The sequence below is a fragment of the Mesocricetus auratus genome, unplaced genomic scaffold (genome assembly GCF_017639785.1).
Source record: "Mesocricetus auratus isolate SY011 unplaced genomic scaffold, BCM_Maur_2.0 Super-Scaffold_100006, whole genome shotgun sequence".
Classification (NCBI taxonomy): Eukaryota; Metazoa; Chordata; class Mammalia; order Rodentia; family Cricetidae; genus Mesocricetus; species Mesocricetus auratus.
Window position 1 is genome coordinate 87,523,593 of NW_024429190.1, and position 12,745 is coordinate 87,536,337.

At 45.1% G+C, this 12,745-nt stretch overlaps 1 protein-coding gene across 9 annotated transcripts in view; it reads left to right on the plus strand.

The window, feature by feature from the left end:
* Thrb (thyroid hormone receptor beta) overlaps positions 1 to 12,745 on the plus strand; it is a 355,538-nt gene that overhangs the window by 298,368 nt on the left and 44,425 nt on the right. Inside the window, exon 1 of one of the 9 annotated variants that reach the window (XM_021233522.2) lies at positions 6,779 to 7,201. The exons of the other annotated variants lie outside the window; for them this stretch is intronic. Coding sequence (XP_021089181.2) covers positions 6,790 to 7,201 — 412 coding nt within the window. The 5' untranslated portion in view covers positions 6,779 to 6,789. Of the gene's footprint in view, positions 1 to 6,778; positions 7,202 to 12,745 lie in introns of those variants that run through there. 9 annotated transcript variants of the gene reach the window in all.

Consider the following 12,745-nt stretch of genomic DNA (forward strand, 5'->3'; position numbering starts at 1 on the left):
ACCTCTTTCCTATCTGCTACACCTGGGAAGAGCATGGAAACATGTTCCAAGAAGAATCCCGTGTTTGGAAGAAACTGAGGCCATAAGACTCTTGTCTGTTTGTTTGGAGTGTTCTCACAAGCGCTGAGAATTCTCCTCCATGACTCCATTCCTTACCATATTACTTGGGTCCCACCTCCAGAGAATATGTTCTAGCCACTCTACAACACATCCGAGGGCAGAGATGACTGACAGTGAGGGCGGCTGTTCACAGCCCACACCAGCTGAGGGCTGATAAACAGACTCTCCTTCTGTTCTCCATCAGCAGACGGGGTGGATGCTGGAAGACAGCTCCACACCTAAGAAAACACACTCCCTGCAAGATGTAAATGTTATCTTTCGGGGGTTTTTTTGGGGGTTTTTTTTGTTTTTTTGTTTGTTTGTTTGTTTTTGAGACAGCATCTCTCTATATGGTCCTGGGCTGTCCTGGAACTTGCTCTGTAGACCAGACTAGTCTTGAACTCACAGAAATCCTCCTGTCTCTGCCCCCCAAGTGCCTGGGTTAAAGTCACATTCTATCACACCCGGCTAAAATAATGTCTGTGAAAAAATAATAAGCACAGACCTTGGTGCACTGGGGGGTCCTCCCTGTTCTGTCTGAGAGCCAATATTGTGTATTCAGTGAGGGTCATGGGCCTTGAGGTTCATAACAGAACCAGCAACTCTTGAGCCAGAGAAAGTGGCATATTTGCAATCTCTATGAGGAGCAAGGGAAGAAAGCATGTGAAGTGTCCTTGAAGCCAGGGAGAGCTTGGAGTGCTCTCAGGGCAGGGACTGGGCAGGCGCCAAGGGAACAGGAGAAAGGGGTGGGTGCGGGGATGGGGAAAGCGTGTGTCAAGGGCAGATGCTTCGTTCTATTGCAGGAAGAAACCACAGGGACATGGAGTTACCTGTCGGCGATTCTTAAACATCATTCCAGGTCCTGTGTCAAGAAAGAACAAGCTAGAAAACCCTGCATACATGCTGAGGGGTGGGGCATAGGTAGTGAAGGGAAGGGATGTGCCATGGAATTTTGTGGTTATTTGGTCATGAGCCTGTCTTAGTAAGGGTTTCTATTGCTGCAACAAAACACCATAATCAAAAGCAAGTTGGGGAAGAAAGTGTTTATTTGGCTTATTATCCATATTGCTGTTCATCACTGAAGGAAGTCAGGACAGGAACTCAAACAGGGCAGGAACCTGGGAGGCAGGAGCTGATTTGGAGGCCACGGAGGGCAATTGCTTATAGGCTCATCCCCCTGGCTTGTTTAATCCGCTGTATTTATCTTTTCTTGTTTTTTTTCTTTCCTTTTGTTGTTGTTGTTTTGGTTTTGGTTTTTCGAGACAGGGCTTCTCTGTGTAGCTTTGGAGCCTGTACTGGCACTGGCTCTGTGGGCCAGGGTGGCCTCGAACTCACAGATATTCACCTGCCTCTGCCTCAAGAGTGCTGGGATTAAAGGGGTACACTGCCACCACTGCCTGACTCCACACACAATGTGCTGGGCCCTCCATCAATCACTGATTAGGAAAATGCCTTACAGCCAGAATTGATGGAGGCATTTTCTCAGTTTGGTTCCCTCCTTTCAGATAACTCTAGTTTATGTACCAAGTTGACATAGGACTAGCCAGCACAGAGCCCTGAAACTAGAAGGCTATGAGGGGACACTGGAATGAAAGGTTCTAGAGAGTGGGAGATGTCCGTGAGGGGTAATTTGCAGTGGTGCAGCATGGCTAAATGCCAATAAAACTTTATTGACAAAACAGAGTAAATAAAAACTGCTTTATTTAGCACATAGGTCAAAGCTTCTGCCCTCTGACTAGGATTGAAAATGTGGGCTATGCAGAGCAAGCCAAGGCCACTCTGGAACTACAGCCCTTCAGGTGTGTGATGAAGATCACTATTATCTTGTGGAGGCCTTTTCTGCTGACTGAATCTGCCACTGTTCTAAGGGTTTTACTTAAGTAAATTCCCTAATCTCTAGAACAAGGCAAAAGCATGTATGCCTCTATTGTGAATGAAGAAACTATGACATCAATCAGTTTATTTCTCTCATGAGGAAAAAAATTCCAGAAACTGCCAGTACAGTACAATATGGCAGAGTTGTGGACTTGATCAGCCTAGACTCCTTCCAGTCGTTTATCCACCAGCCTCAGTATCCAAAGCGGTAGCTAGGACGCCAGACATCACTCATGCATTAGGACAAAGGACGTGTAAATGGAATGCACCTGCTGTCTTTGATGCTGGGTTTTGAGTTTCCTAGAAATTGGTCTACACTGCTTTCTCTATCACAACTGATTGGCTAGAATTTTAGGAACATCCAGGCACAAGGGTGACTGGCAAGTATTTTTCCCCCAGGGACCCTATGCATAAGTAGGATTTAGAGTGTCTACCACTACAGCAGAAAGTTAAGATCTGTCCTTGGAGCAGAAGATGGGAGCCCCTGCCAGATGAGTTGCCTTAGATTGGTTCATCCCTTCTCAGTACATGCCATTGTAAATTCAGTTGTGAGGCCTTCTGTGCAGTTGGCTCATGTTTGAGACCTACACACCTTAAAAAGCTGACTCATGGGTGGCCTCTTCTGCCCGTTGCCAGCTCACAGGTGGCCTCCTCTGTCTATGGCCATGAGGAGAGGGCCCTTATGTTCACACATCAAATCCATTACACTTCGTTTGACTTTGTTCCTTCCCGGTGTGTCCTCTTGAGCTGTCTTTTTGGCATGCCTAGGAACTCAAAGGATTCAATGCCACGTTGGGGGTGGAGGACAAAGTTTTAAAAACTAACATAAGTTCATCATGAAGCTGATGAAGGATTAAGATGATAGGTACCCTGGTCCATGGTGAAGAGCTACCACCGTTGGACCTCCAACTTTGCTCCCTAGAAGAGTAGCCTGGAGAATTTTAGACCTTGAGGCTCACACACTGGAATCCCAGCCTTCAGGAGACTGAGGCAGGAAGACCAAGAGCTAGAGACCAGCCTCTCTCAAAATTCCTGATGCTAAGATTTCACCAATGTTGACAGTCTGATTTTCTGCAGAAACACATGGATATCCAAGTTTAAAAACTTCTCAGTTGAGTTTCATATGCAAATGTATTTGAGAAACAACACAGTGTAAAATAAAATAGTAAGAGAGAAAAAGGCAATTGCCCTTCTTGAGAGCCCTTGAAGGTTTGCTGTCTGCCTCCAGTTTTCCCAACAAACAGAATTAGATTTGTCCTTTTAGCCTGTTTCTTTCCATCCACAGAAAAAGATGCATTTACACAAGTCACCATTGACTGACATCTCGTGATTACTGTGGAAGCCCTCCCCAGTTTATTGAACACAATTTGATATACTGTAGATCACATGACTTCTGTTTCTCAAGTGACTAAATAGCTAGCTTGTCACTAGTTTAAGACTCTTCAGTAAAACCTCACCTGGAATCATAACACGTGACTTGTGCAGACTGCTCTGTCACTTCATAGACAGGCAAGCAAAGCCTGTCATCAGTAACAGTGGCCATTGCTTCCTGTCCCATGTGATTTAACCAAGTCTGCTACTGACAATCAGAGTCACCTGCATTCGTTATGAGTAAAGAGTGTCTCCACCTGTTGTGAAAAGACCAACCTTCACAAGAACCTAGTTCTGATTTATATAAAACATACAAGTTAACACTGAAGGGCTGAAGGGTGGCTTAGTGGTTGAGCATGTATACTCCTTTTACAGAGTTCGATTCCCAGAACCCACTTGTGACCCCCCCACCTGAAACTCCAGCCCTGTGCCACCCCCAGGAATCTGATTGCTTGCTCTGCCCTCCACAGGCAGGCACCAGCACTCACATATACACAAACACATCCACATAATTAAACGCAATGTGTGGAGTTGTATGGAAGTAGAAAGAGGTTTGGGAAGGGTCTAAAATAAGGGTGGAAAAGGAACATACTTGTAGCTGAACGCCGAAGCAAGGGAGCCAGGAAGCTAGGGGAGGGGAGATGGGGAAGGACAGTGAGTGTGAATAAGAACAGTGTAACAGGTGGGAAGAGGGTACTATAAGGAAACCTGCTACTTCATTTACTAACTACAAACAGTAATAATAGCAAGTGGTTTAAAAGATGGATAAGAGCTGGGTGGTGGTGGCACACACCTTTAATCCCAGCACTTGGGAGGCAGAGCCAGGCGGATCTCTGTGAGTTCGAAACCAGCCTGGTCTACAACAGCTAGTTCCAGGACAGCCTCCAAAGCCACAGAGAAACCCTGTCTCGGTGGGGGTGGGGAGAGATGGGTCTCCTCCTTTAGAAAGAACCGCAAGGGGGAGGCTCACTGGAGCTGTTCCCATTCCCTCCAGCGTATCCATCTCGCTCCAGGGAAGGGTCGCGTGGGTCTTCATCCATACTCAGACTTCTGAGCATTGCTTCTAAGTATTCCTTTGGAAGGAAAGTTCAAACTCTGGCTTTCATCGAGATTTCTGGCGGTGGAAAGTAAGAAACAGCTTGGATCTGTGCCATAAGTAAATCAGGAGGGTGGCAGACCATATGCTGGGTACAATGGCAAACTCTGAGATTCAGTGCACACCTCCAGGTAGAAGAGGCCAAGAAAGAAAGAGTCTGTACTGAAAGGTGAAATTTAAGATTTGATTGAGAAATTTAAGATAAATAAATGAGATCAGACAGCAAACATAAGGCTTGGATCCTCCTTCCTGTAGTTTGCAGAAAATAGTCGTTGCTTCTGATGCAATATTTTGACGTTTTTCAGTAGGCAGAACATGCTAACTGTAACGCATGTGCGTGTGTTCATAAAAAAAACGCTTGCAAATAAACCTTCACTTGCTTTAGAGTCATCAGAGTGAGGAGACGCTGTTAAAACGCCAGCTGTGTTCCTGGTGCCTCGTGGAAACTAACCCTTGGCAGTTCGGTTTTTCCAGGTTTAAGTGTACCAGTTGGAGAGTATTCCTTTACTTGTTTTGTATTTTATGGATCTGTTGTGGTTTTCCAAGGAGTCTAATTACTACCCAGCTGTCTGAGTCAGCCTAGGTTTCTTCTCTCATTTTAACTCATCTTTTGCTTATCAGCTAAGTCACGGCCATTTACTATATTGATGAAAATGTCATCACTCAAAAGCTTTGCTGCTGTGACCACCTGTGTTTGTACATTTAATGCACCTGTGCCAAGCTTCTCTAGTGCCAGGGACCATGACCTAGTGGCACAGTGGTGTCTGTATCTGCCACCTCCATGCTTTGTAACTCACGGGCAATTTGTTGAGTGGTTATATAGCACCCCCTCCTTCTTCCTGCTGTGTGTGACCCTGCCACCTAATTCGGTGTCACAGTTTATGACTGGAATGACATGTACAAAGTGACAGTCTTATCACCATGGACTGGAGGTCCCCAGTAGAGAAATGCCAGAAAGGTCACACACTGAACACCATCAAGGACTCGAATGTAAACATCACTACATCACTACCTGTGGCTCCTGCCTGGGAGTCTCTGAAAGAAAGGAAAGGAACTCACAGCTGGGCAGCAAAGAGTCCTAACCCTCACTGAGGTGATGATCTAGAACACATGGACAAGCTACATATACAGCTAGGAAAGCTGCTCATAAGACTCTTAGCAAACTCTTACATTCTAATCTGGTATTTAACTTCTTTATTTAAAGACATTGCAGTTTTACAGAAAACACTTTTTCCTCTTGGATCACTGTTTTTAAATGTCAAATATATAAATACTACTTAAATGACATTAAAACCAGAATTCCAAAGACAGATTTGGAAGTAAAACATGTACAGTATTTCCCACGAGGTTCTGATCAGAACCTGGCTGCACACCCCTGGAAAAGGACGACTGGGTTTGCACAAGGGTGTCGCTCACACAGCACACAGGGCACACCCAGCGCCCTCCCAAACAAAGGATAAAGAAAGTTCATTTAAGCTTTTGGTCTTGCATTAGTCAGTTTTGACAATACAGAAACTGATCAGCTGCAAGGAACAGATCAGAACTCAGGACACCGTCAATTTGAAAAAAAAAACAAACCAACAACAACAACAAAAAAGCAAACGGCCAGCAGGACCCATGTACGATGAAAGGATGGCCAGATCCGACTATTGAAAGCAAACGGCCAGCAGGACCCATGTACGATGAAAGGATGGCCAGATCCGACTATTGAAAGCAAACGGCCAGCAGGACCCATGTACGATGAAAGGATGGCCAGATCCGACTATTGAAAGCCAAGTGCTGAGATTCCGTGATGGAATCACATGCTAATATTTGCACAACTGGATTAATGTCCCGGAGCCAGTTGCCGGGCTCATTACTAGTGGCTTTTCTGTGGTTCACACTAATAAACTTGATTATTGATTTTAGGATTGTCTGTATACCCAAGGGTATTTTCTAAGACGTCTTGGTAATGTTCTGTGCTTAAGCTGTCAACCACAAGGGCATTAATGAGTAATCATCTTCTAATCATGTTGAAAGGGGTTAAACCTGTGTTTAAAATGAACTTCCTGGCCTCAGCACAATAGGCACCTTTTCTCCTTCGCTGCCCTAATCAAGTAGAGGCCATTTCTACCCTCCTGCCATCTTCCCCAGGAATTAGCTTGCGTACACAGCTTAAGACCTTTGCAGTCCTAAGTCTGCTCTCCACTGCACTGGAACAGCAGGAGAGCTGGAAGATGCAGCATCGAACGAAGCAGGGGTTTAGCACATCGGGGGCCACTCTGAAGTGAGGCAGGCTAGGTGGCTGGTTGGTGATGTTTATTCATCCCCTGGTTTCATGTGTATGAATGAATGTATGCTCTCAGCGTATGTGCCCTGCACCAGGGGGCAGGGGGCTGGCAAATGCATGCGTAGAGCGTGTGTATGTAAAGGAGAATCTGAACCTGGGTAACAAAATGAACCACTGTGTGCCAGAGGTCCAGGAAGTGTGCCCAGCTGCCAGCAGCCACTGCTACATGCAGGTCACTGACTATCTCGCGTATCTGGAAGACAGTCCGGCTTACAGTGGTCGTGATGTCCACGCTGTGCCTGGTAACAGCATATATATGGATCAGGCCTGGGCAGTGAATCAGCCTTATACCTGTAGTTACCCTGGAAACCTTTTCAAAAGCAAGGACTCTGACTTGGACATGGCCCTCAGTCAGTACAGCCAGCCTGCATATCTCCCCGAAGAAAAGCCTTTTACTCAAGTGCAGTCGCCACCGCACTCACAAAGAAAAGGTAGGGACTCTGGCTTCTGTTCGTTTCCATTTCATCCTCAAGTTTTGTTGTATCTGCCTCTTTGAGTCTTTGCATTTGGGCACTGGAGATCTGAAAAGAAACAGCAGTAAGAGGTTGCTGAGCGAGTAAAGGGTTCTATTGAACGCGGGAATTCCCGAACACTTGCTTTCTTTTTATATGACAGCTACAGAGAGCTGGTTTCCATGGTCATGCACGCAATGTATGGTAGAAATAGATGCATGCTGTTCAAAGTGAGTGTTACTGGCTTCTCTGCTAGAGAAAATATGTGAAGTAATTCCCTGGGTGGAATAGCATGGGAGGCAGATCCCATCCCAATTCAGACCAAAATTCACATTACACTCTTCTTAACTCTTCCTCCTCAAAGCTGATCCTAATTAGTTAAATGGTCTAAGGCTTTCACACACTGGAACGTTAATGTTATGATTTGCAAATGTTCATTTTGAGGCATTTACTGATCCATGTAGAGAAGCTATTTATAACCATGTTGCACTATTACAGTGTCAAAGTCAAACAGAAGTAGACACACTTTACCTAGACATTGCTCCCTAAAATTTGATGAATCCACAATCATGAAGAATGAAGTCATTATATAGAAGCAAGTGAGATATTTTTCAAAATAGCCAATATTTTTTAAAGTGCAGTATCTATTGATCTTAATAAGTATTTAATGTTCTATCAATAAGACATTTCTTCTATTAAAGATCAAAGAAGCAAACAGATCCTACACAGGGAACTTAGCAACAACTTCCAGAGAGTTGTAATGCTATAATAGGTATTCCAGAAACCCATTCATTCTAAGTATCATGTATAGAGAACCAAATTGATGGATTTCTATAATTTGTAAGACCATGACACCCTTTAATCCCCAAAAGCAATCTTCTCTGTGAAGTTAATCCTAAGGCATAATATAGTATATTTAATTACAGCGTTTATAAAAGTTAGCATTTGCTCTGTGGTGATTAATGTTTTGATGTTTTAGTTTTGGTTTGGTTTGGGGCAGTACCTCTCCCTCCTCTGGTACTCCCCTTGCTTTCCCCCTGAACCTCTTCTTCCCCGCTAGCCCCCTGGCCCTGGGTTGAGCCACTAAAGAAAGCCACTCTATTATCAACAATAGCCAGCTGTGAAAACAAGTTTTAGACAACAACCCCACTGCCCCGTTGCTGTCTGACTATGAGGTCCTAGTCTACAACTTGCAATAGGAAATATTCAGGGTGTCGGGAAGGAGACCTATGCAGGGTCCTGTGTTTTCAGTTAGAGTCACATCATCTTGAAGGACCTCAGAGTTGCCCCTTTATGACTGGGAGCACACCAGGAAGGAGCACTGTGTTCCCTAATGGGGAGACAGGGTGCTCCCTCCTCCACTCCCTACTTAAGTGCTTGATCTTGGAACTGAAAACTTGTCATTGTCTGGCCAACCGTGCCAAGAGATGCCTATAGCTGTGTTGCTGCCTCCCGAGATGCTGCTGTCTGTCTCAAAATCCATAATTCTTTAAAAAAAATTCCTGCAGAACATTTGGGGTTCCTTTTCCTTTCATCTTTTCACTATATTCTCTTCAGCCAGTGCTGGGGCACATTCTCTTATAAAATATGAAACTGGGGATTCTTTACTAATTAACTTGATGCATGAATTGGAGGAAAAGATGCATCATATGCATATATTGATGTAATTTCTCAAAGGCATATGCCATTGAAAGGCCACAGCCACCTGCCACACTCACTAAAGCAAAGCAGGCTAATATTCTTAAATGAATCATTATTTACTGTTACAAGTCTCTGGGTAAATCCCAGTAACACTAAACCCTGCCGCTAACTGTGTCTTAGGACAAAAGGTCAGAGCCAGCATGATTATCCATATTGATCCAGTATTGATTTTTTTCTGTGTTGGAAGATAAGTGGTGTCTCATTAAGGCAAAGTTAAGACTGTACACAGGTGTTCAGAGGGGGCAGGCCTCATCTCCAACTGGATTTTTAACCTATTTTCCTGAAAGTCTCAACTTGTGTGTTTGTAGCTGCCATTGCAGGACTATAAATCTTCAGTGATGACTGACTTTCTTTTTCTTTTTTTAAACGTCTCAGCTTTATTCGGTGTGTTCATGCAAGGAGGGAAGCAGGAGGGCAGACATGGGTTCTCGAAGGGTTTGCTCTGTTATTCTTTTATTTACTGGGGGCAATGCATGGGCACAGTTATGTCCTTCCACCATGTGGGTTCCTGGAATCGAACTCAGGTCACCAGGCTTGGCAGCAAGCACCTCCACCGACAGAGCCATATCACAAGCCCTCTTTCTTTCTTTCTTTCTCTCTTTTATTTCCTTCTGTCTCTTTCTTTCCTTCTTTCTTTCTTTCCTTCTTCCTTTCCTTCTTTCTCTTTCCTTCTTTCTCTCATTTTTTTCCTTCTTTCTTTCTCTCTCTTTTTTGAGTGAGGTATTCTTTAGTCTTTAATGGAGTTTTCTGGTGTGTGGAACATTCACACAATCTTGCGTTAAGGCACTCAGTGGCGGAGAGAGGCTGCAGAGTGGAGGGTGGCCAGCACTGAGGGCCTCTTGCTTTAAAAACATGCAGCCAGGGAGACTTTAGACCGATGTACCATTTCCTTTGTGTCATTTGGGATTTTGCGTTTTAGCCAAGAAGGAAAAAAGTTATCAAATTCTGAAGCATTGAGAACACGTGTTGTTTTTCATTAAATTCAGTGGCTGCCCCCTTAAGCGACAGTTGTCCTAATCGGCAGTTGCAACTCTGCAGGGAGCATTAGTCCTTTGGATGCACTGGCCAGAGCCAGGCAGGAATTCTGTTTCCTCGGGCACAGGCTTTATCACAATCCATAAAGGGAACTTTATCTAGATTTCTGTCTATTTATAGAACTCGGGGTTCAAAGGTTGAGGTGAAATTCTGATCACTCAGAGAGGCTGGATAGCAAGTAGCTAACCTCCTCTCCTAACTCACATCTCTCCCAAAACAGGGCATCCTTCTGCTCAGCCCCGACTTAAGAACCCTAGCTACACATGGTTTCTCCCCACCACTTCCGGTCAGTTAGTTGCTGACAGCCTCCTGACTCCAGGTTAATTTTACTTAATCAAACAACTGTAACATGTCATTGCACCATTAAGCAAATATTCCATAGCATAAATGAATGTAACATATCTTAAATTAATATTCCACAACAAACACCAGCCAAGGAGTCAGGTTTCTGCTCACTGAATCTTATTTCCAATAAAATTACACCAATTAGGGGAGGGGCTGTGTAACAGCCACACTGAACAGAGCTGAAATGTGTGCCAATAATATCAATCCAATTTCTCTAGGGAATTGGAGAAAAAAAACTTTATTTTCGAGACTGTATCTTATTGCATACCTCTCAAGCTAGCTTCAAAATCGCTATCCTTTCTGCGACAACCTTACAGTCATGCACCACCACACCTGGTGCAAAAAAAAAAGTTTTACTTCTTAAAATTTAGAGACAAATAAAAAAGAAACCAACTAATCATTCATAGGCATGAGCCTTATTTAGTCTCTCAAGTGACACAGTTACAATGTATTCTGTTCACTTTTGCCATTGTGGCCAGGCCAACTTCTGCCCTCACCTGTTCAGGAGGGAAAGAGAATAAAGCATTAGGAACCGAGTAGAGAAATGACAGCCAGGATTTGTGACTTCTCCATCATGGCTGTGGTTTAGGGGTAGTCAACAGCTGACATGTTTCTCTTTTCCTCTGTTTTTGGTCTGGCCATTCCCATCAGAAATTCCGGTTAACACCGGTGACCTCCCAGCTTGCCTTCGGCCACTCAGAAGGCAGCTTCTGTCGGTTTCTCCATCCCTTTGACAGGGAACCTCACGGGAGTCTGCCGCAATAGCTCGGGACAGGATTTGTCTGACCCTCTGTACCACCCATACAGGAACTATGTGTTCAAAAGGTGCTGTAGAGCCCACCATCAGTGCAAAACAACACTCATCTGGGCTTGCGTCAGGGAGGGAGGAAGCATTTGTCTGTGGTTTCTGCTGTGGTTTGTTTTTGTCCCATCATTTTAATCCTCCAGAGAGATGGGTTCAACTGAAGTAGCAAATCCCAGGTAAAATTGAACTTTCTACCTTCTGTCTCCATACCAGAATCCCAAACTACTGTCTTGTTTACTGACACCATGTCACGTTAGAAATAGAAATTAAATGGTCAGTTTGAAGCGTTCCCACATCAAGAGGGTTGGATGTAGAAAGTGTACCAAGTCCCTCAAGAAGTAGAGTCTCTAATTAGGATTTCTTAGACCTCTTTTAAAATTGAAGATCTAAAATTGATAATAAAGAAGCTCTAAAGCCTGTGCCACACCACGCCACCCCTCCCCCCCCAAAAAAACATGTTTCCTGACAGATTGTGTTAAATCCAAGGCAGCATCACACAAAGCAAACCAGACCGTGGAAGAGGCACGCATGCCCTGACACAGTCACTCCCCGCCTTGAACTTGAATGTCAAGACCACAGCTGCATTTCTCTTCCTCACATCTTCCTTCTTCCTCCTTTCTCTCATTCCCCTCTTCCTCTCCATCCCTCTCCCTCTCATTATTCCTTGCCCGGGTTTCCCCAAGAAACTGTTGAAGAAGTATAGACGCCATCTTTTCAAATGTCATCCTAAGTGGTTGATGCGACAGTGGGCGGGACTATGAGGGCTCTCTCTCTCTCTCTCTCTCTCTCTCTCTCTCTCTCTCTCTCTCTCTCTCTCTCTCTCTCTCTCTCTCTCTCTCCCTTTTAAATTCGGCAGTGCCACCCATACGGCAATAACAAACAGTGCCTCTCCAGAAGACAATACCGCTGGTATTTTTAATTACAGAACACATTTGCTGTCCCAAAGACTGAATGAGAGTGCCTCTGAGCATCCAGAAGCAGCCTCAGTGAGGAACAGAAATAGTTTCCATGCAGCTTGTGGGTCTGACAAAAGGATGAACAGGCCCGTCCTGTTTCTTTCCTGGGAGTCAAGCACCTGCCAGAGATGTGTCCTTCAGCGCCCGCGAGTGCTCTGGCCCTATACTGGGGTGTGTGGTGATCCTCCTTACTGCGAAAGTGGGAGCCAAGGCGATAAAAAGCTACTAGAGCAGATGCCTGGCCACGTTAGCGAGAAATGGCGCTACACTATTTTCCTGAACACGGGTTCACATCCATGAGCTTCCGCTCCGCTGCCTGCCCAGCCTTCAAGGGCATCCAGTCTGCGGATAAACTCTACCTTCTGCATGGCTGGCCCAGCTTTTAAGAGCCGTTCAGCTCAGTGAGTGTCTGCAAAAATGCATCCAGTCTCCAGATCCCTGAGTCGCCTGCTCTGTAATGTGCTGTCCTTGGTACCACATTCTGCTCACAGCACTGCCTGCTTTAGGGCTGCCCTGGGCTTGCGCGCTCCTCTCCTGAGACGCCAGAATGTTCCAGCTGTCCACCCACCTTGCTTCCCTATCTCAATGTGATGGCCTTCCTGTGGCCCTGCAGCACTCTGCTCCATTCTCTGGAGGGTTCTTATCCTCGGCACCTTCCACACAGCTTTCCCTGGGGTTTCG